Genomic DNA, 27995 nt, shown 5'->3' with positions numbered 1-27995 from the left:
TCCGCAGTTTGTGAGATTTTAATTAAGAAAAACTGTGAGTGTCAGCTCCTCTCTATGCTGTGTCGTCAAGTTCCTGCTTGTTGTCAGGCAGTTTCATATGAGGGCCACGTTTTGCTCTCAGGTAACCATGGCTACAAGGAGTTTCCATAGGTACCAGCCCCTGTGCCCTGTCTTCCACTCCTGTCCTGTTTGTTTTTCCCAGGAGCGACCCCGGCCCGTCTCTGGGTCAGTGAGTTCTTCGCTAGGCAGTCGTTTGGATGAAGGATGTGCCTTGTTCACTTGATCATAGGTCCAGCCTTTCCTCTGACTCAACGCACGAGTCATCGCTGATTTAGAAATCATGTTAGCTGAGACCACAGCAGGAAGCTCACCAATATCTCTGTTGCCAGGGACCAAATTCAAGGAAAGTGAATAGAGTGAATGTAAAACCTACCTACTGTAAGACACTTTTTTTTCATCTCTGTATTCAGTGGAGTTCAGAGAGCTGTTTGCAAGCCTCATCTTTTCCCCTGCCTGCTCTTATTCCGCTGTGGTGCAGCGATGATGGGAAAGCCTGCAATGTGCCACATGGGGCAGACAGCGTAACAGGACTCATTACTGACTGATTTCACTCCTTCCACTGCCTGCAGCACGGCTGAAAAACACCAAATTAGATGTGCCGGGACTCTAGTGGGGGACTTGGTGCAATTTTTCGGGCTGTAATCCAGTAGAAAAAGAGATGGGGCGACTTGATCAAATCCGTGAGCCTGAAGGAACTGAGATTTTTATCTGTAGTTTGCATAGTTATTAAAGTAATCTGCTGAGGATCATCGCTTTATTCTAACGGATGGACACATCAGATAACAACTAAAGCTGCCAAACACACAGGCTGCCACGGTATCCACAATAAGTTTCTCTAGAGCACATACAGTAGACAAGACACACACACACACACCCACAAAGCATTGTTATTGTTACAAAAGCCGGCTTTCTTTTCCCTTGACTGGACTTCAAAGCCGCATTCATATTATAACGTCTATCATGCATGTTGTCTCTCTCTGTGTCTATGTCAGTGTCAGTTGGACTGTGTTTACTATAGAGCTTTATCATTTTCATAGTTTTTATTTTATTTTCCCTAAAAATCTTTTAACAGTGTTTACTTTTAACAACTAAACATAATAAACATTCCAATAAAAACATATAACACATAATACACTAATCTGTCACTTTTTTCACCACCTCCTCTAACCGGAAGATTCTTATCACAAGTGGATTTCTTGCAGCAGCCTATGGGTGCATCGGGACATTTTCTTTTTACATTTTGGTAATATTCCATGTTTTTGTGACTCATCAAATCACAGGAACAGACCAAAACCAATAATGAATTGATCTTGCCACACACAATAATTGTCTGTACAGCTAAAGCCTGATAAAGCTTAGTCCAGTCAAAACACATGAACCACATCAACCACACACATAAAAGTAAGCACTTATGTTTTACTTTGAAATCCACAGCTGAAAATAGTCCCTAAGAAATGCATGTTTTAAAACCAGTTTGCATGATGTTGGCTAAAAACTATAGCTCAGTTTTTTCAGGAACATATTTGGCTGTTTTGATAATGAAACTATATATTTGTGACCTGTTTTTCAAAGCAGTTATTATCAATATTTTTTATTTCTAAAACACAAAGCGTAAGACATTATGAAAATGTTGTGACAATGTTAAAGGGGTCTCTCTTAATGATGAAATCGCAGGGAATTTTCACCTGAAACTGCACCTCTGCTTCTTTACATTGCTTATTTTTAGGTATAAATCAGTAAAAGCTACTGGAAGGAAATACCGCCCAGGCTTTTCCAGAGACGGTAAAGGTCATATGATCTAACCAAAATCAGCCGTTCCCGTCAGAGAAACTTTATTGTCCAATGGAAAATTGTCTTTGTTGTGCCTCACACATATTCTACATTATTGAGCGACTCAGTCTATTTACAGACAGTGTCCAGAGAAGATTAGATGTAGTAAATTGGATACAGACCTATCAGCAAGCGTGAGAGGAACCAATATGCAGCCTGTGCAGCTCTGTGCTGCCTCAGGCCTGGTGTCAGGATCGATGGTGCAGAGGTTCTCTTCTCCTCTCTGGTCCCCCTGCTCTCTGTCAGAGGGCGACACCCTGAAACACACACTGGGCTCAAGGTCGTTCACCTAGAGTATTATCACTGTGCACCACTGCATCACTGTAGCAGGATTACGCAGGGTCATGTCGTGTGTTTCGATGAATCTCATTATTATTGATCAATGCCTGATATTGCTTTTTTTCACATCTCTTTTCTGCAGACCTCCCTGCCTCCTCTCTGCAGTACCAGTGTGGATCAGTGGACTATCTGTGTTCTCCACGGCTGGTAAAGAAAGGTCCGACCCCCAGACCATGTCACGACAGGCCTGCCATCAAACCTCGGCCCCAGCCCTCCACCTCACCCAGACCACCAACCGCACAGAAACCTCAAGGTAAAGTTCTGTGACAAAGTGTGGCCCCTTCAGTGCCAGTTTTAACATCAGGGCTGTCATCGTAATTGAAAGGAGCAGCAAGATCAGACCTCTGATAGTGAACCGTCAATTCATTCTGCTCTGACAAACACTTCTCTGTGACATGGTTCGTGTCCGCTGGCCAGCCTCACTCTGCCACTCACACAGCTCAGTAGGTCACCTCTGCCAGAGCTGCTAGTTTAAAGCAGGTCAGTGGCTCCCAAGTGTTTACGATGGGCATCATTTGAAGGATGCTAAATATGAACAACATGTGTTCTGCTTTGGGAATCACTGAAAAACATTGTCGGACATTACACCATAGACATGGCCCCATTATTTAAGTAGCTCACATATATTGTAAGGTTTGTCAACCATGATCATTTGATCATGATTAGCATCTTCACATATACGGCTAGGTGACAAATTAAAACCAGTGTAATTGATTATTTTCTTTACAAAATGTCAGAAAAATATGAAAAATTCAAAGACTCAAAGTCAAAGACTCAAAGATATTCAAATTACAATGACACAAAACGGAGAAAACCAGTGGATCCTCATATTGGAGGAGCTGGAACATGAAAGTGACTGAAACAATTAAGATTTTATCAGAATGGTTGATGATTGTTTGATGAAATTTTCATGCTTATGCATCTGCATTCATTATGTTTCTGTACTTGTTGAATCCCTTAGTTTTAATGATGGCCACATGCGGTGCTGCATCCAAATAGATCCTGGCCAGTGCTCGTACAATGTTAGCTGCTCTCTCAGGATGAGTTACCAGTAGGATGAGTTACCAGTAGAATAAAAGTGATATTTCAAAATAGAATACCAGTAATATAAACAGATCTCTTTTTAGTATATAGTAATTTGAGATGGAAAATGTGTGTTTTTTTACATTTTATAGACGAAAAGATGAATCAATGTGTGATAGAGCACACATTTTTTTCTTTGTTGAACTGGGAATGAATCATGATCTAAACACAACCCTAACACAAGTCTTTCCAAATGACAGTTGAAAAATTTTGAAAATAATACATCTCCACTTTCAGTCTCAGAAGAGATAGGATCAGTGCTATCATTTGCACGTACTTTTATCATTACTTGTTTGTCAAGAAAAGTCTGCTCAGCTTTTCTTTCCCTATTAGTGACGCACACAGACAGAGGAAGGGTTTAAGCTAACAACTGTAACATATCATTGTCACATTTCCTGATTTGTGAGACATTAAGTCTTCCGAAAAAGAGATGTATGCAAATGTACAGACTTGACTGAAATAGTCAGACCATAGTGTGCAGGCATGCATGAGTGCAGTGTGTATTCTAAAGACAGCTTTGTCATTTCTCTGTCTGCTCTTTTTTTTTTATCTAACTGGAACCGCAGTGACTTACGCACGCACCCATCTCAGCATCCTGTTCTGAAATAAGGAAGTTGGTAGAAAGCTGAAGCTCAGTGTTGGTGTTGCTCTGCACCACTACTCTATGTTTCTAACTTGGACTGCATTTTTTTTTTGCCTTTCGGAGTTTTGTCTTTTTTACAAGAAAACGAGCAGTCTCCACTCACGGACTCAGCCATGGAGGTTTTCTCACACGGATTTATACGTGTTACCTGATTTTATTTGGTAATGTCTGCAGCCTCATGCTTCTCTCTTCCTCTGCTGTTCTTGCCTCGTCTGGATCTCCGCTTCTGTAGTGCCCCCTAAACCTGCGCACCTGCTCGCCCTTGGGCAAGACAAGAAACCTAAGAGGATCCCTCCAGCACCCTCCAGGCCCCTGCCAGCTCCCCCTCCTCCGCCTAAACCAAAGCCCAGCGTGACCCCTCCTGGCTTGGGAGCACAGCCACAGAGAGACGCCCAGAAGGTGGGGCTGCTCATTGAGAGGTTCGAGAATTCAAGGTGAGGCCTTCAGGAGGGAAATTTCACCTGAAATCTTGCTTTTGTTGCTCATCAGATTCATATTTTGCTCTGTGATGGTTTGGCTGTGTGGATGTACTAAGAGAAGTTTCATTATGTTAACTGGTCTGGCTGAATTTTAGTGAAAAAGGAGTAGGTGTAACAGTATTTCCTATTTTCCCAGGGTGCCCATCCTGGGGGTGCTCCCACGGTCCCAGCTGCATCTGTGCCTGAGAATGGACACTGCGTCTGACATCACTTCTTCCTGTGGCCAGGACACCACGGCGAAGGTTGCAGGAGACTCCTCCCCTGTGGACAAACTTGCACTTGGCACCTCCGAACGGACTGACGAGGTATCTGAACTTTCCAGCCTGGCGTCTGTGCACATCGATGGCTCAGATGACGCCCCACTGGACGAGGATGACATCACCCACAGCGTTCGTTGCCTTGATGGCGTGGAGCGGGAGGAAGGCTCCTCCCATGAGCTCCTGGACAATCCGGACTCCTCAGAGCAGAACGGGAAAATCCCTAACCGGGACAGTGGCATCGACAGCCCGTCCTGTGCCGCAGAAGGAGAGGTGTTCCCCAACGAGGACGCCATCGACGAGGAGGATCATTACGACAGCGTCACTGAAACGGAGAGCGTGTCCTGCTGCGTTACCCTTGGCAACAAGAGGGATTCAACGCAGGATGAGGACAGTGACTTGGATGAGGGGAGCAGTGGAGAAATACACTCTCTGACAGACACCCAGACTGGGTATTTGACAGATGCACACTCAGAGGCGCACAAAGTGAGTACCTCGCATGCTTAAGCCTCATCAAATCGTTACCATAAACCTGAACAACCATAATTTAAAGCTGAAGTGGTCATTAATGTCTCCCAATCTCTTCCGCCCTCCCACTGCGGTACAACTATCACTTTTCAATTTGTATTTCATGTTACATAACAATAATTTTCAGGAATTTTCATGGCATGTTTAAATTGAGCACATCCTGCTAGTTTAAAAGCTTCATCTCAGACAGTCAGACTGCCTTTCATGTAGTGGAAAAAGTAGCTTGTTTCTATTATTATCTCAGCCTGGGTGAACAATTTCAAAGAAGACTTCTGCATGAAAGAGACACTGTAGACACTGTTGCAACCTCAGTTTGACGGTCACAAGTGACTGACTTGTATCCGAAAGCAGCCTCTCCGTTGCATAAAAGGACGAATATCTGCTCAAAAGCTGTAACAGGAGCTTGTGATGGCTGCTAGATAAAATAGTCCAGAGACTGATATCGCCCCAATAGCTGAGCTTAAGTTTCAGTTTTCTCTTGTCCTTCAGTTTGACTATTGATTGTAAACAACACTGATACCTCAAGGAGTGCACACACTCTTCCAGATGGCCTATATGTGCTGTCAATGTTAACCTGTGTCGGAAAACAGCAGCATCAGAATAAAGTCGTAAAATATACCGGCACATTAAAGAAAAAGAGACACTGGGGAAGAGATTTGAAAAGCAACACTCAGATAAAAACATAAAAAATGTCAAGCATGTCAAAAAAAAAATCAAGCTTTGCTGTCGTGGTTATTAGGAGAAGGTATCTTTCGCAGTACGGTGTTAATGCTGTAAAACACAGCCAAAGCTCCAATGACTTTCGCATGAATACACAAACACACGGCCTCTGCTGACCGCCCACACCCGCAGTCTTTTGGGGAAAGGTATCTCTGCTCTCCAGTGCTTCCTGATCCCAACCCTGCTGTGCAGATGAAGGGTGTGTTGTTGTGTGTGTGCTTCTGTGTTCGCATGAATGTTTGTGGCGCTACAGCTGACATGTTGATGAATATATAATGACAACTGTGCCACAGAGGATGTGGGTTTTCAGTGGTGTGCGTTGCGAGAGGTTAGGAGACTCAAACGTTGTTTTTGCTGTTTTGTTCCATCACCTTTGCAAACAATGAAAATTTTATTTTTGTTAGCATATTAATACTTTATCATGCTTGATTTTCACACCATATTCATAATGTATTTCAGTACATAAGCTGTGGTGAAAGTTTCACCCTCCCATCTCTGGTGTGTGTGTGTGTGTGTGTGTGTGTGTGTGTGTGTGTGTGTGTGTGTGTGTGTATAAGAATGCAAGTGTGTGTGTGTGTATTTATGTGGGAGACGGCTGTTGTGAAACACCCACATTGTCGCAATAGCCTAAATGCTTCGTGAGCCTGATGGGTGCTTTACGCATTGGGATGAACTTTCTGAGCAACATCATTTCTAATGTTTGTTCATGCATTTTTTATGTCGTCTCAGACTCAACAAATCGCAACAAGAGAAAGAGACAGATCTTCATTTTCACCACATCAGCTATGATGTTTCACATCAGTTTCATAGGTCAACACAGCTGAACTAAAGCAGTGACAAAAATAAGGCTTTGTGAATTATGTTTCCAGTTATCTGCTCTGGATGCTGCTGACTGTTGCCTCAGCTATAAGCTTTAAAGGATAAAGTCTACTGATACATTATATATAGTATATATTTTTCTTCATTACCAACTAATCCCATAAAAAAAGACCAATTATGATTTGATCCCACGACACACAGTGTTGTGTGTGTGTGTGTGTGTAGATAAACCTTATTATAGCTCATGTCTTTGTACCATTAAGCTATATTGTCGCATGAACAAACATCAGTGAGCCTCACCATTTAACTGGGTGATGTGTGCCGTCATTATAAGGAATGAATGGATTGCCAGCTGCAATAGTCCGTAATATTTTAAAGGTATAGCTTTGTTTGGTTAATAAATAAATGTGCATCTGCATGAAACACTAGTTTTTTCTTTAGTATTATATACAAATTTATAACGACTGACCTTTACTAGCATTACTTAGAGAAACATATTTCAGTAAATAAGTTTTCTTATGTTTATCATATTTAAATCGTAATAACAACATTAATGACAGAGGAAAGAAAAATGCTAGTTCAAACTCCCCATGTTTAGAGCAAACCATTCACACAGTTCAGTATCATATCAATAATACAGAGGAGTAGGAGTGCAATGCAAAGGATTCAAGGATCAAGGCTACAAATATTTTTAACTTTTACAAGCAAAGATAAATTAATGAAATTAAATGGTAAAGGCATAATTTTAAAAAAAACACAAGTTGTCGGCAATCGGAGGTCAAAATGTTGACTGACATAACATTATGATGTCAGAATGACATTAGCAGTCAGTTTTATAACATCTAAGTGATCCATTTAAAGTGAACCTCAGTTTCTCAACCTGAAAACACATCATGACTCAAATCTGATGTATAAAATAGGGATGATGGGCATCTGATGAGAATCAAGCTAACAGTGAAACATATGGTATATATTGACTGATATGAAGTGATGCTTTGATCAGATATTGTCATAATTAGATGTGGGACTACAGCATAAAGGCTGCGCAGCTGAACAAAATGCTTCTCAGGGATAAAAACCAAAACAATCTTGTGATTACTTTTACGGCAAACTTTTTGTTTAAATACAGTGTAATATACCCATTTCATTCTTGTTTTACACTGATTTACCAACAGACCTTAAATATTTGACAAAACAAACTAAATAGTTCCTTTTTAAAAAGACTTTGCTATAAGAAGTAGTACCACATCAGGGAGGAAGTGTTCCGATTGACTGGCGAATAATGTGTTGATGTGTAGCTTAAAATGACATGACTGTGGACTTAAAAGTCTCTCTGACTTTTGTTGTCTAGATTAAGTCAGTCACATAAAGCAATTCTGATAGTGCCTTTCAATGTGTGCATGATCTTCAATTAATTATGTGGGGCTATAATTCTTAAAGAACTCTGTGGATGCTAAAAAACTTAATATGTACTTAATATGATGTCTTTTCATGTTCTCATGCCTCAGGTGTAACTCTTGGTCTGTGTCTGTTTCCCTCAGTGCTCAGAGGCTCAGAGGCTCCTGAACATTGCCAAAGAGCTTCTCCACACTGAAGAGGCCTACGTCAAAAGACTCAACCTCCTCGACCAGGTAAGAGGTCGTGCCTTCATACGCGTCTCTTTTTCCGTCTGTGTGTTTCAGAGTGTGACAGTTTGGATGCCTCCGGCCCAAATTTCAATCTCCTAAGTGTGCCAGTGGTTTTAGTGATTGAGATCAGGGCTGAGCTGGATTAAAACTGGCACTGTGATCCACTGAACAACAACCCTTCCTCTGTTGACTGGATTAGTCAGAGCAGTGTGAGCACAGTCATGTGAGAAACTTCGTTGAGTGTGTTTAAATTTAAACATGTGCAGCATAAATACAACTTTGCCACCACGAACCTGAGCATGTGCGCTAACTGTGTGTGTCTATAAAGCAGCACATATTGATGTGTGTGTTGCAGTGTCATGACCTCACAGCGGAGTGTGTAAATCCTATGGATTAAAGACGTGTGTTTCCTGATTCTTAGCTGGGTTTATAATAAGAAATCTCTTTAAAAAACATTTTGGGCTCAATAATGTGACCCAGCTTTAGCTGTTGTGATTTAACCAACTTTTTTTTTTATTATCAAATTCACAAATATTACTAGAAATCTATTTTTACTATTCAACTCCACATTTATTTTGCACTTTAACTTTTAGAGAACGTATAGAGAACTTTAAACAGTTCTCTAAACAATACAGAAACATACTAAGGCTTTTAAGCAGCACTTCACTTTTTTGTATTAATCGCCACTGACAAAGGATATGAGATCATCATTGTGCTGCCATTCAAGGCCAATAATCAAATCGGTGAAGCCTCCAGTTTATCCAGATTCGAGGTGTCTGGAGCAGTTTAGCACTGAGCTCAACTTCTCTCAAGGCTCATTTTTACAGGATTATTTTCTCAATTAATCTGTTAGTCATTTGGTCCATAAAATACCAGGAAATAGTCAATATTGCCAATTACATTCCCAAACCAACATGTTGACATATTCAGATCCCTTGTTTGATATGATCAACAGCCCAAAAATTAAGTTATAACACTGAAAACAAGTAAGTAAGTAAGTAAGTAAGTAAGTAAAGCATTTGAGCAGCTGGAACAAGGGATTTGTCATTAATGCTTGGGAAATTATTTCAATGATTACGTTCTCATCAAAATTATTACCAATCAACTACTTGTTTCAGGTCTAAATCCAAATCAATTTCCTGTATTTTAAAAGCCTTTAGACCCCGATTTCCATTTTCCTTTCTATCATAGATCATGACCACCTCCTGTACTCTGCGCTCTTGTTTGATCATCATCATTTTTTGTAAATGGGTTATTGTACTTTTTCAGCCTGTCTGTGATGAGAATTTACTCCTGGTGGTTCAGCCTTCTTCCTCTTTGTTAAGTTCATGTGGTAGAGGAGATGCACTGCCAGCGTATCACAGATCAGTCATGGTGTATTTGTTATTGAAGGTGGAGAAGCCTCACAGCTAACTTCCTGTTTTTGTCTCACCACTTTCATATGACAGTGACATCCATGTAAACAGTAGCACTGTTCTGTCGCTGTAACTTGGAAGCGAAAGGCAGTTGAAGTGATGGGTGAAGCGATTTATCAGAAGCGAGTTATGACACACACCAATTTCAGAGCCGAACTTGAACATTATGAGACTGCTACCGCCAGATTAGATGTTAATCCCTGCTGGCATCAGTTTATACTGGTGCTGAAACAATTTGTCGATTCATTATTGCTATTCCATGGACAAATGATTGATCACTAACAGTTATGGTGGTGATAATTATGTCAGTAAATCATTTAAATGGGTTCCCCAGAGCCACAAAGGACACAATACAGCTGTTTTCACCCGCTGAGTAGATCTAACCATGACTAGTAAACTGATTTTGACCATTTTAAAGATTACAGTCATTTATTAATCCAAAAATGCCAAACATTTGCTGGCTCTAGCTTCTCAAATTTGACGATTTGCTGCGCTTCACTGTTTTTAAATAATTGTAAGCTGAAAGCCTTTGGATTTTGGACTGTTGCTCAGAAAAAAACAAGCCATTGGAAGCTGTCACCTTGGACTAATAGTGATAGATATAATCTTTCCAATGTTTTCTTTACTAAACAATTGAATTGAATAAGTAATTCTTAGTTCCACTAACAAAGATCATTAGTTACAGCTGTCATGTTTTGTATCAACGGTTGTTTGCCTGAGATCATGAAATTATTTCTAAAATGTCAGTTACAAATGTCTAAAGTTGTTTTTCTGTCAAAGTGAAATCAAAGTGATCCATTTATATTTTATAGTTTATCTAGTATACAGGAGTGCTCCATAATGGTCCATGAGCAGTGAAGTTATAGTCCGCCTATATGGAGTTACTGGTTACACTTAAGAAGCCAAAGCTGGAGAAAATGAGTGTTTGTGGGTAAAAAAAAACATGGAAATTTCTCTGTCTTTGTTTACATGCCTGCTGAATGAATAGGAGCCAGATTTGGAGGGTTTGGAAACATTTGCATGAGTTTTTGTATACATGTGCTTGTTTCCTCTGCAGGTATTTTGCACTAAGCTCACAGAGGCTGGAATCCCTCAGGACGTCATTACAGGGATCTTCTCCAACATCTCCTCCATCTACTGTTTCCACGACAAGTTCCTGCTCCCTGAGCTCAAGACACGCATTACTGGAGAATGGTGAGGAATAAATACTTGGCAGTTCTACGGCTTTCCGACAGCTTTAGTGTAACGTTATTCTGGAGACGGTTTGGCACTGTGGTGGTCAGTTAGGCAGTTGGTGTTGGCTGTGAAACGCAGACAGCTGGGCAGCAGTGGACAGCGTTGCTGTTAGGTTTTCAGTAGTGTCGGGTTCCTAGGTGGTGTGTTTTTGGTGTGTTTCAGAGTGAAAAAAAATGTTGAAGCAGAACGAGGAAGCAGAAAATCTACCTCCAGTGTGTGTTAATGTGCCAACATTAGGTTCATAATGTGTTTGTGAACAGTGCTACTGCTATTCTCCCAGCAGGTTTTGAAGATCTTCTTCTAAGTTGTAATTTCTAGCATATGCATTTATAAAAACTGACATAAACGAGTAGCTTAATGTTCAGTGGCTGTCAACAAATGCTTCTGAGATTTACTAGAGCTTTCTAAAATGGTAGCTTGATGTTAAGAGACAAAATGAAAATACTGACAAGCTGAACTTGCCTTCAGAATGGATAGCAATACAATGGCAATACTTTAAAATGATCTTTAGACATGTGAAAGATACCTGAAAGTTAAAAAATAATTCTTTTTAGGCATAAAACATACAATCAAGATTTTTTCTTTTCTTGTCGTAATCAAAGAGACATATAATACTACATCAGAAATATGAAGTTCTGGAAGAAAGTAGCACCTACTATGAGAGTTTGTTTTTGTCCTGAGAAGGTGTTTGTGTGTTAATCGGTGTGTTTGTTGTGTTCGCTGCAGGGACTCCAACCCTCGTATTGGAGACATCCTCCAGAAACTGGCTCCGTTCATGAAGATGTACGGAGAATATGTGAAGAACTTTGACCGAGCCATGGACTTGGTCAACACCTGGACGCAGCGGTCTTCACAGTTCAAGAGCGTCGTCCAGAATATACAGGTAGGTGCTTGCATGTGTGGTCTATTGCCAGTATATATCAGATACATAATCAGTTTTAGAAGCAGATGTTTTTGTTTTTTTTCTATTGCTCATTTAACACATTTAGTGGATTGCAGCGGAGGTATGCCATCTCTGAACTCCACATTACAAAACCTGCTTTTCTGTGCGATTAATCAGTTCAAATCTTTGTTTCTGTGTTTGCACCAACAGAAACAGGATGTGTGTGGGAATCTGACGTTGCAGCACCACATGCTGGAGCCGGTCCAAAGGATTCCTCGCTACGAGCTGTTGCTCAAAGACTACCTGAAGAAGCTGCCTGATGATGCTCTGGACCGAAAAGACACAGAGAGTGAGACACTGAACCCACACACGCACCGTTCAGTCACGACTGAGCAACTGCAGTTCGCAGAGCAATCTCCCAGTTACAGTTTTCCATCTTCTTGTCAACCGTTTCACCTCTGCTTCACCTGTGCTGGTGGAATATGTGATTTACTTTAAACTCTAAGCTGTAATTATTTTGATCACCGAGGTGCTTTTTCATGGTGTCACGTCTGTCAGAAAACAAATATTGGTGTGCGAATGCTGTCACCCCACAGTGCTCAGTAGTTCATGATTTAATGCACTCACAATATTGTTTATTATTTATAGTATTTAATGAATTCTTCAATCCTAAAATGTCAATGACGATGCTTTTAATTTTCATCTTTTTAGTTTGTAATTGTAGTTTTCTTTATGGATTTTGAAGCAAAGTGGAAATAGGCGAAGAATAAGAAATGTCTAGATGACATTGCCTTCAGTTAGATAAAGAGCAAATGTCTGAACTTGGTTGGACTGAATCTCCATTGCAAATGCGAGTGAAGCCATTCAGCTAAAAGTGATGCAATAATTAGAGGTGACATGAACACAAAAAGGTCACTGAAGAGACCAGAAAGGAGGTGAACTGATGCTGATGCAGATTCACATTCCGAAAAGCGCTGGTGAAGCACATACACTCGGGTTGATAATGCACAAATGAAGATGTGTGGTTATCCTGAGTTATGTGGCAACATGGCTGTATGACAAACCCTAAGGGCAGGAGGACAAGGAGTAGAAAGTAGGAAGCTGTAGAAACTGGAGCTCCTGATAAGCTTTAAAGCACCATGTCGATATCTGTCTTCACTGACAGAGTGATGGTTCGTGGCTAAAAGACTCAAACTATAAGCCAAAAATGAACACTAACCCTCCACGGATATCGCTCCTTGATGCTGTTTACACAGCTAAAACCTCATTTGTAAGCGACTTCATGAGATTTAGCCAACATGATACTAGAATTCATGATGCACATCATCATAAAACCAGTACAGAGAAACTTAATGTGCCACATGTTCCTGATAAGACAGAGATCAGTTCAGGTTCCACAAACTGGCTCTTAAAACAGCTATAACTTCTTCATGCTTTAAAGAATTTGTAGACCCTTGATTTTTGCCAGAATATTTTAGAAAATGTGGGGAATCTATGTGATTGTGAGTACAGCACAGAAAGTAAAATATAAATGTGCTCCTCTTTAAGATGAACAGTTCTGAGGTCGTGTGGAGACCATTACAATTAAATCTATCATGAAGATGGCAGGACATTCAGCAGCTCCACTGCCTCCTGTTACACAATTGTTTGTATGACGCCTGTTTGACAACTTCATTTCACCCTGGTGCTTCGAATAGGTCTTAGTGCTCTGTGTAGTTTCATCCACTGCCTGGTAGAGACATATCACACACTTTATGTCAGTGCGTCACTCTTATGAATTACATTTCGCATGAGCTAATGTGCTCCCACATCCCTGCGTCCATTTACCTGAACATTAACCTCAACACACTGTGCTGTTTGGAGTCTATGAAAGGGGTTTCACATCCACTCCTGCTGAAAAGCACTTCATCACAGTAGTTTTGGCCTCATTTCCCGCGGCTGTGTGTCTCTTCTGTTTATGTAGGCCATGATTAAGATGGCTGACTCAGGTGCTCACAGGCCTTAGTACTAGGCTCTCTCCTGGCTACAAGCCAGCCTAATGCATGCAGCATGCTCAAATGGAAAGGGCATGTTTAGCATTTCATCCTGTTGAATTTAACAAATCTTATTTTCCAGTGAGCAACAAACATATTACTTAGCAATTTGCAGTTTAACTCTTTGATAATTTGAATGCCAGTTTTACTCAAACATGATCTTATCGTTGTTATTTCTAGGTTTTGTGCTTACATTTGTGTGTGTGAATGCTTGTTACAGAGGCACTGGAGCTAATCTCTACTGCAGCTAACCATTCCAATGCAGCAATCAGGAAAATGGTAAGACTTTGCTCAACACTACACCTCACAATTTTTTTTTGTTTCTTTTTGTTGTCATCACTTCGTAAACTCTTTTCAACACACCGTCTCATCGAGCTTTATAAAAAGCAGATAATGTGTTACGCAATCAAAGAGTTGCTGATGCTGTATTGTCAGTCAGCAGCGTTGCAAGAGTTAGTCTGAGGGAAGGAACAAGTTGAATTAGTACAGACAGGAAGTTGCCGTTTCCTGCCTCGAGTTTCAGAGCTTGAAGAAGCCTGACTGACTCTTTTGACGCTCATCCTCTTTCCTCCGCCTGGCCATGTTACTCAAATTTCTCATCTTGCAAACAACTTAAGCAGACAAATGTGTTTATGAATCAATAAAGAAATATAAAACCTGCTTTCTGCATTGCTGGAAAACCAATTAATGGGAGTCTTAGCTGATAACGACCCCCTCTAGTGGAGCTTGGCCTGTACTGTAGCTCCATCTGTCCTCTCACTCCATCAGTCTCTTCTCAAGGGTCTGCTTTCCTCATCCTTCTGTTGCCTAATGTTTCCAGGAGAAGATGCACAAGCTGCTGGAGGTTTATGAGAGGCTTGGAGGAGAAGAGGACATAGTCAACCCAGCCAATGAGCTCATCAAAGAAGGACATATCAAGAAGATGTCAGCCAAAAACGGAACAGCACAAGACAGATACCTCTACTTGGTGAGAGGCCCGAAGTGTTAATCAGAGAAATATCATACTGCGAGAGGATCTTTGTAGACGTGATTATGTGATATTTTTCTGTCTCCAATCTAGTTCAACAATATGGTGCTATACTGTGTGCCTAAACTCAGACTGATGGGACAGAAGTTCAGTGTCAGAGAGAGGATCGACATCGCTGGCATGGAGGTGCACTTCTTTTTCTTATGCTGTCGCATCTGTTTTGTTTTCAAGCCTTTTATTTATTCTGGTTGATGCAAATCCAATTGTCCTCTGTGTCTTGACCTCAGGTGCAGGAGAATGTGAAGCAGAACCTTCCTCACACGTTTGCCATCATCGGCAAGCAGCGTTCACTGGAGCTGCAAGCCAGGTAGAGACATAATAATAAAAAGTATTATTATAATGATGATGATGATGATAATAATAATAATAATAGCACTTTACATAGAGAGCAAAGAAGAGGCATGTGAATCAGCTATCAGAGGAAAATTCTGAATGGAAATTTGAAAATGTGCTCTTACTGTATAAAATGCAGTTCCCCAAAGTGTTTATTATTAAATAAGACACTATCATTAAAATACATTATGTTAAAATCATATGACCAAATGAAAATATTAATTAAACTGGGAAATATTTAAGGACTCATTATAATTTAGCAAATTCCTATGAAAGAAGAAAAAAAAAAAAGAAAAAAACCCCAAATACTATTCAAGTGATGGTATTTTTTTCCAGGTGACGCTTTGAATTAATGTCTTTAATGATGTTACTTTTATTGCATAAAGTCACTTTTCGTCACCTCTGCTGCCCAGCAGCATCACCAACAGCGAGCTAATTAGCTAACTCCTGCTGGCCAGAGGAACTAGTGTGTTTTTGCTCTGAAAAACAGTTTTGAAAATACTGCAGAAGTAACTCAGAATTAGACAGCAAACTGTTGCTGTTAAGGCTGGCACTTTCCATAATTATAATTTCCGAGTTCACAAACTAGCTTAGCTAATTAGCCGACTAGGTAGTTAGCATGCTGCACCACCTCTAGCTAGCTAGCTAGCTAGCTTCTGTTAGCTGCTGCTGTAAGTAAACACACACACAGTAACTCATCTCTCTTTTACTCACCCTCAAATATCTGCCTGTTCTGAAGCTGGTGTGTGAACTCAAGTTATGATTATTTATTTCATAATATGAAACACTTTGGGGCTCCATACATTACAGTTGTGAACTGTGTGTGTTTGAGGTGAATATTGGATTATAGTGCTAAATCATTTCATAGTGATGGTCTGTATTTTTGGTTGAAATGAAATAATCTTTTATTTGCTTTACAGGACAGCTGAGGAGAAAGAAGACTGGATTCAGGCAAGGATCACCCACGTGCTGGCATACATATAGTAGTACACCCACGCACAGATGCAGACTCTGTGTCTCATGCAGCATTTTGGGCCTTTGGTAGCTCTGCTTTATTAGTGAATGGAATTAGCTAAGATTTCCTCTCCACACTCAGTCAGTGTGTTTGGGGAATTATATTCTCAAATAAAGCCGCTCATTATTGCTCATTTAGCCCATTACAGCAGGGTAAAGCTGATTAAAACATTTTGCAGACTGGAGGAGGGTTTGAGTGTTTGACAGAGCGGGTTTGGGAGGTTTTATGTGTTTTTAGACTGTATGTAAGCACGAGAGAGGGGTTGAAATAAATAGAGGAGGCATTCAGAAAAGTGTAGGAGACTGGAAAGTAAACACAAAATATTTTGGAGGGAGAAGGAGAGGTTTTTGCACACTCCTAGTCTGGCAGGGCTCAGGACTCTGACACTGGGCTCGAGGCTCTGGCAGTAGGAATATGATGCTTTTGCAGCCCTAATAGTCATTTATTTCATGTATGATCAGGCCAGTAAGCATGTTAGAGACAGAGATAGATGCTGTCTGTGTTCCCTAGTCAGGCAGGAAAAGAAAAGGTGGTTTTCTACCTCCTATCATCCTCATTTTTTCACTTAAATCCTTTGAAGCTAAGTTACAGACTCTGTAGGATACATAAGATCAGACACTTTTACATCATGCTGTCATTCTGCAGTATAGCATATTTACTCTATCACTCATCTCATGACAAGCACGAAAACAATAAATGCGCTCAAATGCAGACGTACCCGATCACTAATCCATCTCTTCTTTTTGTTTTCCCCTCACTTTCTCTCTGTGGTCTCTCCCTCCCTCCCCGTCTGTCCTCTAAATCTAAATCTCTTCTGACTCTCAGGTGATCCAGGCCACGATCGAACGGCACAAACAAAACAGCGAAACATTCAATAAAGCTTTCAACAGTTCCTTCTCCAGGGAAGATGACCACCCCCCTGAGTCACCGGTCAGTCTCACACACACACAACCCCCCCCCCTCCCCCCCCCCCCCGAGTTCATTGATCCGTCAATTAGTCGTCATCCTGTGTAATGAATCACGGGAGGCTACTGGTACACCAAATGAGCTCGTCATAGTCTGGTCTTTATCTGCCTGAACAGCCCTCCATCCATGGATGAGGCAGTTTCATACACACAAAATGCACGCATAAAGAAGCTCTTTCTCTCCATCGCTGACAGCGTCTGTGAGTCTCTTCTCCCAGAACTCTCTCATGACCTAATAGGGAAAGCCCAAGTCAAAGTGTATACAAAAGCTCTTATGGATCTGCTTTGACCCACTTTGGGCTGGCTGGAGATGGACGCTGGCCAAATGTAACTTGACACAAGCCAGTGGACTACGTTCAGAAGGTCCACTCTGACATCTAGTGGTAGAAATATCTATCTGCAGGCAGAAGGTGCTGGTGCTCAGTTTGTTTTGTTTTTTTCTTCTCCTCAGGGTCCCTGGTGCAACACATCCATCGACTCAGATGGTGAGAGACTGCATGAAAGGGTAAGACACCTGGCATGCTGGTGGTACTTATAGGAGCACTGGTTTACACTGCACTGTCTCTGGGGATCACATTTTAGAAATTTTGTTCCCTAAAGCCTTAATCCTCCAGTGGGGCTCAGGCCCCTGGGACATTTGCCCACTTCGCCTTTGGTTAGTTTACCCTTTTAGGTATTATGAGTATTTTATGGTTTATTTAATTTGGTTATTGAAAATACACTCTGCAATGTAAACACCTTTTTTAAGTGCATAATCAACTGCTGATTTGCATTTTATTTCAATTTTCTCCATGATTTTCTATCCCTGTAAAATTTTTTCTGAGCTGCTAGAAGACTGCATTTAAAGTTATTACAGGGCCAGTGTCTTCAGATTAAAGATTAAAAGACATTTTATGTATATATATATAAGTTTAGGGTTACTCCAACAAAGGACCAAGGCATTTCAAGCTTTGGTTTTATTTTAACATCGATTGTCATGAAGGTTTTAAAAGTTGGGTGAGGTATTCTGTGAATTATGTAAGGCTAAATCCAATATGGATGTAAAAGGGAAAGCTGTCCTACCGTAACAGGTTCAAAAGAACACTACACGGTCCATCAGAACAAAATTTGCTGCCCTTAATTTATTTTTTGTAAGGATAATAGCAGAAGTTAATGAGAGTAAAATGTTTGATAAAATGCTGTAAAATTGACAACTTTCTGGACTGTTGTTAGTCCACGAGCCATGGTAGCACCTGCAGGTTATGTTTTCAACCCAACCCACACAGATTTCAGCTGAATATGCCATGAGAAGAGGCTCAATGCGGCTAATTAAGTCAATGCACGTATGTGGGTGAACTATGGGAGTTTGCAGGCTAAACAGAAAACAGAAAGCTTGAAACTGAAACAATGCCTCTGTCTATTTTTGAAATAACCCCCCTCTTAATGAAACAGACAATTTGGCTGATAAATGGACTCAAAGGATTCACACAAAAAACACACAGCTCTTGTTTTGTTTTGTTTGTAAAACTCAGTAAGGATAATGAGCTTATGTTTTTTTTGAGGTGCTTGTGCTGTGAGGTTTTGTGGTTATCCTGACAGATATGTTGATGTTGTGGTGATGATAATAATGCAGGGTCGACAGTAACAATGAATGAATGATAGCGTGTCTTTGTGGGTGTCTGTCTTTGTTAAGAAAAGGAGAAATGAACAACAGGCAGCCAGACAAACAAAGGATGAAGCAAGACGAGCCGTCAGACATTCCTTTTGGTGCAGTTGTGCTGAAACTGAACAGGCTGAAGACCTTGACACATGACTCCTGTGTTTTTTTTTTTTATATATATTTTCCAGAAGAGTTCCAGGAAAAAGGAGAAAGAGAAGCAAACGTGTAAAGGCTGCAACGAGAGCTTCAATTTCACCAAGCGCAAACACCACTGCAAGTCCTGTGGAGCGGTGAGCACAGATGGAACAAGAAAAATTTGAACAACGTTTGGTCGGGTTTAGAAATGAAGGGATGGAGGGAGAAGTCAGGGAGCAAGTGGAAAATTTCTCTCGGACAATTAACTGCTAACAACTGCGCGGCCTCTCAATGGCGTCTCTCCTTCTCTCTCTGTCCTTCTGCAGGCCATCTGTGCAAAGTGTTCTAAGACCTTGGACAACAAAACGAGCCGCGTGTGCCCGGAGTGTTTCGAAGCCAGCCTCAGCCTGGAGAATCTAGGCGTTAGTGAACAGAAAAAGAAAGCTGCGCCTGAGGTGAGACATGCACGTGGAGACAGAAAACACACACACACACACACACTGAAGATATTGAGGAGCATAATAGTTTATTTTTCTGCCTCAATTAATGCCAGTCCAATGAGATCCACATCTCCCAGTATACAAACAGTCAATGTCAACCAGGGTTCAGCAGCCAGACTGCACTGCTGGCAACAAAAAGAAAGACAGAAGCACAGTAGTGTATTTACTGAGTCCAGCACACCATCTCTATTGCACACTATGTCATTGTGTCGTCTGAAACCATTGCACACACATATAAACACGTTGTACACTTGCAGTACATGTGCAATAATGAATTAACACCAATTCACATTGAAAGATCAACTAATCCCTCTGGATGACTAATGTTATAATGAGATCTCAGCTTAAGGAGGACCTGCTGACTCGACAGTCTGGCTGCCTCAGGTGTCTGTCTGGGTTGTTGTCGATGGGTGTACAGTCTACTCCGATTACACTGACACGCTGACAACCACACCACTTAGATACAGTATGTCGTTTTAATTGTCCAAGGATTCTGAGAGTTCATTCAGGCCACTGTCTCAGTGGCAAGACCCCCGGGAGAGAAAAAAAAAAGCTCATCTGCAGTAAAATGAGTCACTACACGGGGGAGCTGTAGGCCACACACGGGGTTAGACAAGGGGCAGCAGGAGCTTGAACACCTGTCCATGTTCAAATCTCACTGTGTCCTACATTGTTGTTACGTAAGGCCGAACAGCGGAAGACCTGCGCTGTCATTTGCTCATCAAATTCAAATCCCTAAATTCTGATGCTGGTGGATTTCAATGACAAGCTAATTGAAAATTAATAAATGCTATCTTTAGAGCACCTTTCAAAGCCGGCTCACAAAGTTATTTATATGAAAAACAAAGTCAGTTCCATATATCATTGACCATTGGACTGCCAGATCTTACACTGAAGAGATGTGTTTTACAGCTATCTCACCTGCACACTGGTGTTCTTTACTATTCAACAGTAGTTGGCCTCTTTATGTTATGCGTCTGTATTGTTGTGCCTGTTGTAGAAACAGACATCTCTACTGGTGGAGAACTGCCTGCTATGCAGTCACCTTCAAGTGCAGGAGAAAGGGAAGAGCTGGATCAAGATGTGGGTGGCTGTCACTAAGGCTGAACCGCTAGTGCTGTACTTGCAGAGCAGTGGACAGGTAAGAGTGCTCACACCTATCTCCGCACATTGGAGGTGTTTATGTGTCGTATTTTAGCTGTTAATTACAAAATATACCACATTTTCCATCACTTTTATCTACAGTATTTTATGTACTTATATACTCATCCCTGTATTTTCTTACAGTATAAAGGTGAATTCACATTTGGTTCCCCTGTTAAGTTAACCTATGTACAAATAAAGGACAGTAAACATTGCACAATTTGCCCCACATGGCCACACAACCATTGTGTCTCAGTCATCGCATTGCATTTCCGCTGATCCACTTGGTACAACTGTCTGGCCTCTCTGTACATCCTGCATGCTTCCTCTTTTTGAAGCAGGACATCTGTACAGTGTAGCGTCTGGGTACATCAGCGAGAACGTGTAAGTCAGATCTATCCAATCCTGCCCGTGCCAGGTTGTCTGTGCACTGTCTGTGCTCTGTAGATTTGGGCCAGGAGGATTTGGCTGTCCTGAATCTGACTCCAGGTATAGCTGTTGCTGTCAGTGACGCCGCTCCACTGTGTGGCTCGGCTTTGCTTTGCACTGACCAGATGAAGCAACTCCTTACAGCAGTCCCTTGAAGTCTTGGCTCTGTACGTAGCAATAAATCTGCTGAGAACATCCCAAGGAGATGCATATAACGAGCGGTTTACATGATTGCTGAAAATAAAGATTCCCCAAAGCAATCATGTTTGGAAAGCCTTTCGCTGCAGACTGTGATGCTCTGTCATTCATAGCGGATGGCACAGAAGGGAAGTCAGCCTGTTAAAGCCTCCCCGGTTTCATTTCCAAGACTAATATTCCAATCCCACCGCAGAAAGCTGCCATTCCAAAGATTAGGATTAATGTGAGTTGGATGAGCATTTCCTGATTATACAGAAAGAAAGAGGGGGAAGGGAGAGAGGCGGACAGGGTTTACTATACATGCCCGATGGAACACATTCTCCTGCGGTTGAACAGACAAGCTGTCACTTGCTGTTTTTACTGTGTGTTTCCTCAAAAGAATGCTTATTCAAGGGAAACCCAATTTTAGGTATTACCTGTTTCCCTCTGTTTGACTTATTCTACTAATTTCTGCAGGACTCCAAGGGGGCGCGGGCAGTGCCTCTCCCGGGGTTCGAAGTGAGCGCGGTGCCGTCATCGGCGGTCGAGAAGTCGGAGGTCAAGCACGCTCTACGGCTCAGTCACACCCATCAAACTCTGCTCTTAAGTGCCCAAGATGCAGAACTTCAGGCCAAGTGGATGGACATCCTCTCCAAAGCTGCCCGCGGAGAAACGCCCACAGATGCATCAACGAGCCTGACTGAACACAGGAAGAGCCAGTAGTGGCCCTGCTGGAGCCACAGGACTCGCTCCCCCCTCCCTCCCTCTCCTGTGTATAGAGCACACATTACTTGAATTCACTTTACCTTGGCACTTTTTGTTTTGTTTTTTTCCCTTTTGAAAGGACCACTCAATCCTTCCTACGCCACTTAAATCCTATCCTCATGACCACACGGCTACTACTTCTTCTCTCCATCTTTCTGTCTCTCTCTCGAGCACACACACAAACAAGAAGAACTATGCTATCAGGCCATCAACGCCACTGTATGTATGTGTGGTTAGGATATTTTATTTCTCCCAGTGTTTTCAACAAGCCGGCGAGGACTAAATGTTTTATTTGTAATATAGCTGAAGAAGGTTCCTGTATGTTTTTTTTTTTTTTTTAAAGATGAAGTTTCTTGTACATTATGAGACTGTGTTGTGAAGCATTAAAACTTATATGTCCGTCTTTCCATTTGTGCGAAAGTATGTATGTGTGTGTTTGAGTGCGAGTCCCCTCCCGTGTTTAATAAGTATTGAATGTTAGTGTAAGAAACCTGCGCCACCTCTACGTTCTCTTCACTCCTGCAGGGGACACAGTGGCAGTTCAGTGGGTATTGTACAGTATGTATACTATAGTGCGATGTAAGGAAACAAAGAAAAAAAAAGACATTTTAACTTAATAAGACACAGAGATGTGTACGCTTGTGGCTGGCCACCTGATGCTCCCACTGTCGGCTCCCTTATTACAGACCCTTCCCTCATTCTTCTCTCTGCTATACTTGTAATAACTCCCCACCATCGCTGTCTGTGGACTCTGAGACCTCTAATCTGAGTCAGATCCAGCACATTTCCCCCCTCTCATTGTTGTGACTTGTCCAGATGAGAGTACACAGCCAAAATGGGATCATGTGGCCTCAATTCTGACCCTGTGATGCAGGTTCAGTCCCTCAATATCTCCACTAGTACACATGCTAAATAAATCCTGTCTCTTTTTCTCTCGCTCTTTTTCTCTCTCTCTCTCTCTCTCTCTCTCTCTCTCTCTCTCTCCCAGCATAGCAACTGTTTGCCCGCTTCTCTCCCTTTGGTGATGTGATGGAAACCAAGTACTGTACTGTAAAACTGTTTATTCTGCCTTGCCCCCCGTACCCTGCTCCTATCAGCACCAGCCTTGAAGCAAAAGTAGCAAAAAAAAACTCTTCATTGGATCTCTTTGTGCATGTAAACTCACTCATATTTATGTACCGTGCTATGAAATCTTGCCCCTGTCCCTCTTTTTATGCTCCAGAACTCATTTTGTCGTACTGTAAGTGAGCAGAGTCAGCATTGAGTGTTTTAAACATGGATTGTGCACAGTGGAAAAGCAGTCAAGCATATCATCAATAAACAGACGTTGTGATTCATTCAGTACCACGCTGTCCAACAAGATTTTCAGGTGTCATGAGTTTCTTTCTGCAAATGTGTTTCTCTTTGTGTTTTACTTTGTGAAACACACGTGAGCACACAGGCTACAGATGTTATATTTTGTCTGGGAGTAAGGGGAAGACCAGTTACAAACAGAGGCATACAGTAAATTGAATGTTCATCCGCTCCAGCCACTGATCTCGTACTGATATCACGCACGAAACAGCATATGAAGTAATGCCAGCAGATATTTGATTTAATATGCAGAATGGATTTAAGAGGATTAATGGCCATGTAGCATATACTGTATGTGTGCAAATATGGCCTCTGTGGGCGTGTGTCATTTAGGGTCACTGCACTGTAGTTGTAGTTATATTCCTTTTTATTTCATATTCACTTCCAGTTTTCATTTCAGTTTGCTGACTGAAAATTGGATTACTTTGATATTCAGTATTTTGCCTGAATAGCTCAACCTATTATAGCAGAACGAGAAACTAAAAAAAAACAAAAACAATGTTCATTTACAAAAAAACACTATGCCAGTGGCCCTACAAGGCTGTGCTTTGGTGCAGTGGTAGGCCTGTGCTTACAATAGTGACAGTCCTATAGTCCTGCAGGCTTGCTTACATTTGCTATTTACACCCACACAAACACATAGTAAAGCTGAGGCTGATGGGAATATTTTTAGGTTTATATATATATATATATATATATACACTAACATACTGGGAAACACCAAAGTCAGCTAGATTCATCCTCTGAGGATCATGAACGTATGTAAAAGAAATTCCATCGCAATCCATCAAATCGTTTAATGATCTTTCTTATTTTCCACCTCCCTTTTTGCTATTCTTCCTTGTTCAGGTATTTGCAGCTGTGTATCAGCTGAGTGTTATGTGAGTGTTTGGATCTGAATTCAGGCTGCTGCACCATATAACATCTATAGCAACTGTGGGTACAAAAGCCACTGTGCCTTTTGAAGAAACACGTTGCCCGCTGTGTGTAGCAATGTGGCCAACTGCCACCATAAGAACAGCACTGAAACTCACACACTGTGGTGTCTTATGACAAGCTTCTCAAAACACAGACAGAGCACTTCATAGTCATCTCATTACCGCGGTATCAATCTGATGTCAGAAGATAAAACTTCCACAGAGGCACAGTTTCATAGTAAAAAATGTGCTGTTCAAGATATCTAAATGATACAATATCAATCAACTTTACACACAGGCGTTCATGCTGGTGATCTGCGTAGAGAGTATTTGTATGTGCGCCCATAGTTTTCATCGTGTATAGTGGGTGGAAACCTCACACTTTAACTTCTCTCTCTGAAAAGACAGAAATGAAACTAACACAGGATAGCTATAGATTAAGAGAGCATCTGATTCATCGAAAGGGTTGGGTACTTCAACTTTGGCTGATTTCAACTCTCAGATATGTGTGTGTGTATAAAAGAATGTGTGGGTGGGTGTACCTCTCTACATCTTGATTTAATTCAGTTTCATCCTCCCTCCTCTCTCTGTTTTGTCTGCCCTTTGCAGTCATCACACTTGTTTTTGCAGCTCTTGTGAGCATAACCGCACTGATGTACATTTACAAAGAAAAAAGGACTATCTATTGATAGGTGGTATGAACCATAACTTCTTTATTTAGCACGTCAACCGGTGTCAAAATGATGAATTGGAAGGCTGGCGTTTCTGGAGTAGAGCTGTGAGCTGTGGTGCAAAGATAGAGAGCAAACTGCTGACTGCTTGCTTCTGTCATAGTTTTACATGCTGTACATCCAGAGCAGAGTGGGTAGCGTGTCTACTGCAGGATAGAGACCATGCTGAGATAAGCCTCTCTTCATCTCTACAGACTCTGCTCTTAGAAAACCCAAGTCTATGTTTTTGTCCAACTAATTTTTGGCTTTTTTTCTTTGATGATTTATCTGAGCAGTTGTTTTCTCAACTGTGGAATTGGGGGTGTAGTTGGTTGACACCCTAAGTTTGTAGCAGAATTTTTTTCTTCCTCCTGATTGTTTGAGTGGATGTTTTCTCATTGGGAACTGCAGAGGTTTATGCGCCTCCGCCTCACGCCTCTCTTTCTTGCTTTCAGTTCTTAATGTGCGTTTGCTGGTAACAGCTGACTCTAGCAAGGCTGCAGTGCAAATGTAACATGTCAAACTGACCTCTATCAGAGCCCTTAAGGCTTCCTTTAATGGCTCTATTCATCAAGGGCACAGACCTTTTTGGATGAGCAAAAAAGGCAGGGCTGGTTGAACTTAGCCACTGCTGTTTTCAGGAATACAATAAAGAACAGCTGTAGGTGAAAAAGCAGAAATGTTCAAGTCATGAGGTTTGTAAAGGATTTCAGATTGTGCCCATGGTTTTGCGAGGCTTGTTCCTCTCCCACAACAGCTGAGGAGAATGGTTTTAATGGGAAAGCTGTCATATGCCACTGGAGCGTAAGCTTCTTACCAGCTGTTTGTGTGTATATGTGTGTGTATGTATGTGTGTGTGCGTGCATTTTTGTGGCCCAGAAACATTTGCATTTTGCATTCCCAAATCTCCAAGTGCACACCCCTGCTGACCCACCTATTTGGGGAAAGTAGGAAGAACAAATCACCACAAATCACTGCCTTTCACATACAGTACCTCCAATTTCTCCTCTCTTCTTTTCCTCTCTTTTTAGCCACACAAGCAGCATCTTATGCCAGTCGATCAGCCCGTCTTTGGTCCAGGGTGACATATCACAATAACCAGAAATGACATGACATTTGGTACAGACATCTTTGGTTCCCTGAGGATGAATCATAATAACTTTGTTGTTACCTTGACTTTTTATAAAGCATCAAAACAGCAGGTTAACATTTCCTCTAAAGCTATGAGAGCTGCACAATTTATCGGGCATGAAAGTTCATAAGTAATGCAAGAGTAAAACAAAAGTTTCACAAAATAATTTAGTTCCAATTACTGACATTTTCTAGAAATTAAATCATTCCGTCATGACACCTGCTAATAAAGACTATGAGACCATGAGATAAATTTCATAAATCTGACTTTTCTCTAACATTGTTTTTGTTTTTCACTTCTCCCACACCATGTACATTAGGAGAAACAATTTAATCACTCTATATCAATTTTTCCCTTTAAATCCATCCATTCAACATTTTTATTTAGTTGGGTGTTTTTTTTTTATCTGGGTTAAATTTTCAGTTGCACCATTAACCCTTAGTTAAGGACATGATGCATTAGATAACCAAGGGTCATACATACTATTTAGACATCGTGCTGCCCTTAGCCATCATATCTGCAGCAACAACCATGCGTGAATGCACATGCTGAAACCTTTGCATTCTGTAGGCGGACAAGAACATAGTTCTCCATTCCTGTAAAGGAAGTGGTTGCAACTGCTTCCTCCCTGTTTTCTCACTCTGTGCTTTGCACATAAGATTCACTGCCTATGTGTGGTTAATGCAAGTTGGGCTTTTGTCTCAACAAACTTAAAAAAAAATAGTTTCCAAGAAGTGAGATCATAGATGAAACAGAATTTCATAACCATTGTTCTTGGTGGATTTTGAACACATCACACCCTGGCCTCAGTGCTGAAACAAAAATCCACCAGATGCCCTGGGGAACAGTTAATCACAGAATTTGAAAGTAGATGGTGGAGATTTACTAGATGATGATGATGAATGACTGTAATAGTAGCAATTGATCACCAGAGACAACATCATTCACATCTTTGTATCATTCACAGAGTGGAGGTTGAGGGGGAAAAAAGAAATCTCATCCAGATTCACAGCCACTGGATGGGGGTGAATCCTCCCTTCATTATAGGCTAATTACAAATCATTAAGCTGAATTTGATGGTGATGATTTTAGGTCTATTTAAGTAAATGACCAGAATGGCCTCAGAAAGGCTGTATTATCTACGGTTCTATTAGTTAGAGCACCTGTGACTTTGCCTTTCCCCAAATCTTTCTAGTTACACCCTCCCACAAGACAAAACAGCCTTATTTCATGGAACAATAGAATTATATTTTCCCCAGAGCTTCACACCTTTTCTAATTCTGACAGATATGTAAATGTGTGTGAACTCACATGCACTTACACTAAATTAAATTATGCTGCTGCCTAAATGAGCACATCTAATGCCAATCACACCGTCCATAACTGAACATTGTTTACTCTGGGCCATTGAGCAAATGATGTTGGACGTAAAAAAAAAACCCACCAGACTTGAATATCTTGTTATACAGAACATCTAACATCTCATCAACTTGTATGGAACAGTGGTGGAGCAACGTGGCAGCATGTAAAGCTCACTGAGAGAAACGAGGAGTCATTTAGAACAATAGCACTCATAACAGAATGAGTCCATTGGCAGTAGTGTTCAAATAAAAAGTCAAGTAAGGTGCAGCTGAACAGAATCACAGTGTGCGCATACACAAGCACAGTCTGGAAAAAAACACTGTTTACCTATGAAACACAAAAAAGTTTCTTATAAGACTGTATCCAGTGACTATTTGAGCTCAGCTCAGAAAAGGCACTCAGGGTGAAGTGGTTTTTGAAAAGTAGTTCTACTAGACCCA

General features: G+C 41.2%; 1 protein-coding gene across 1 annotated transcript in view; it reads left to right on the top strand.

Moving 5' to 3' along the window:
• Nucleotides 1-22488, top strand: part of fgd (faciogenital dysplasia) — a 51373-nt gene extending 28885 nt beyond the window's left edge. Inside the window, exons 2-19 of the mRNA XM_070839762.1 lie at nucleotides 2312-2482; nucleotides 4188-4389; nucleotides 4571-5177; nucleotides 8300-8389; nucleotides 10859-10995; nucleotides 11764-11920; nucleotides 12131-12269; nucleotides 14174-14232; nucleotides 14774-14920; nucleotides 15014-15106; nucleotides 15208-15287; nucleotides 16234-16264; nucleotides 17154-17258; nucleotides 17745-17798; nucleotides 19121-19222; nucleotides 19394-19522; nucleotides 20568-20708; nucleotides 21794-22488. Coding sequence (XP_070695863.1) covers nucleotides 2312-2482; nucleotides 4188-4389; nucleotides 4571-5177; nucleotides 8300-8389; nucleotides 10859-10995; nucleotides 11764-11920; nucleotides 12131-12269; nucleotides 14174-14232; nucleotides 14774-14920; nucleotides 15014-15106; nucleotides 15208-15287; nucleotides 16234-16264; nucleotides 17154-17258; nucleotides 17745-17798; nucleotides 19121-19222; nucleotides 19394-19522; nucleotides 20568-20708; nucleotides 21794-22039 — 2690 coding nt within the window. The 3' untranslated portion in view covers nucleotides 22040-22488. The remainder of the gene's footprint in view (nucleotides 1-2311; nucleotides 2483-4187; nucleotides 4390-4570; nucleotides 5178-8299; nucleotides 8390-10858; nucleotides 10996-11763; nucleotides 11921-12130; nucleotides 12270-14173; nucleotides 14233-14773; nucleotides 14921-15013; nucleotides 15107-15207; nucleotides 15288-16233; nucleotides 16265-17153; nucleotides 17259-17744; nucleotides 17799-19120; nucleotides 19223-19393; nucleotides 19523-20567; nucleotides 20709-21793) is intronic.
• The last annotated feature ends 5507 nt before the right edge of the window (nucleotides 22489-27995 follow it).

Source organism: Pempheris klunzingeri, chromosome 11 (genome assembly GCF_042242105.1).
Source record: "Pempheris klunzingeri isolate RE-2024b chromosome 11, fPemKlu1.hap1, whole genome shotgun sequence".
NCBI lineage: Eukaryota > Metazoa > Chordata > Actinopteri > Acropomatiformes > Pempheridae > Pempheris > Pempheris klunzingeri.
This window is presented reverse-complemented; position numbering and strand designations above follow the sequence as displayed.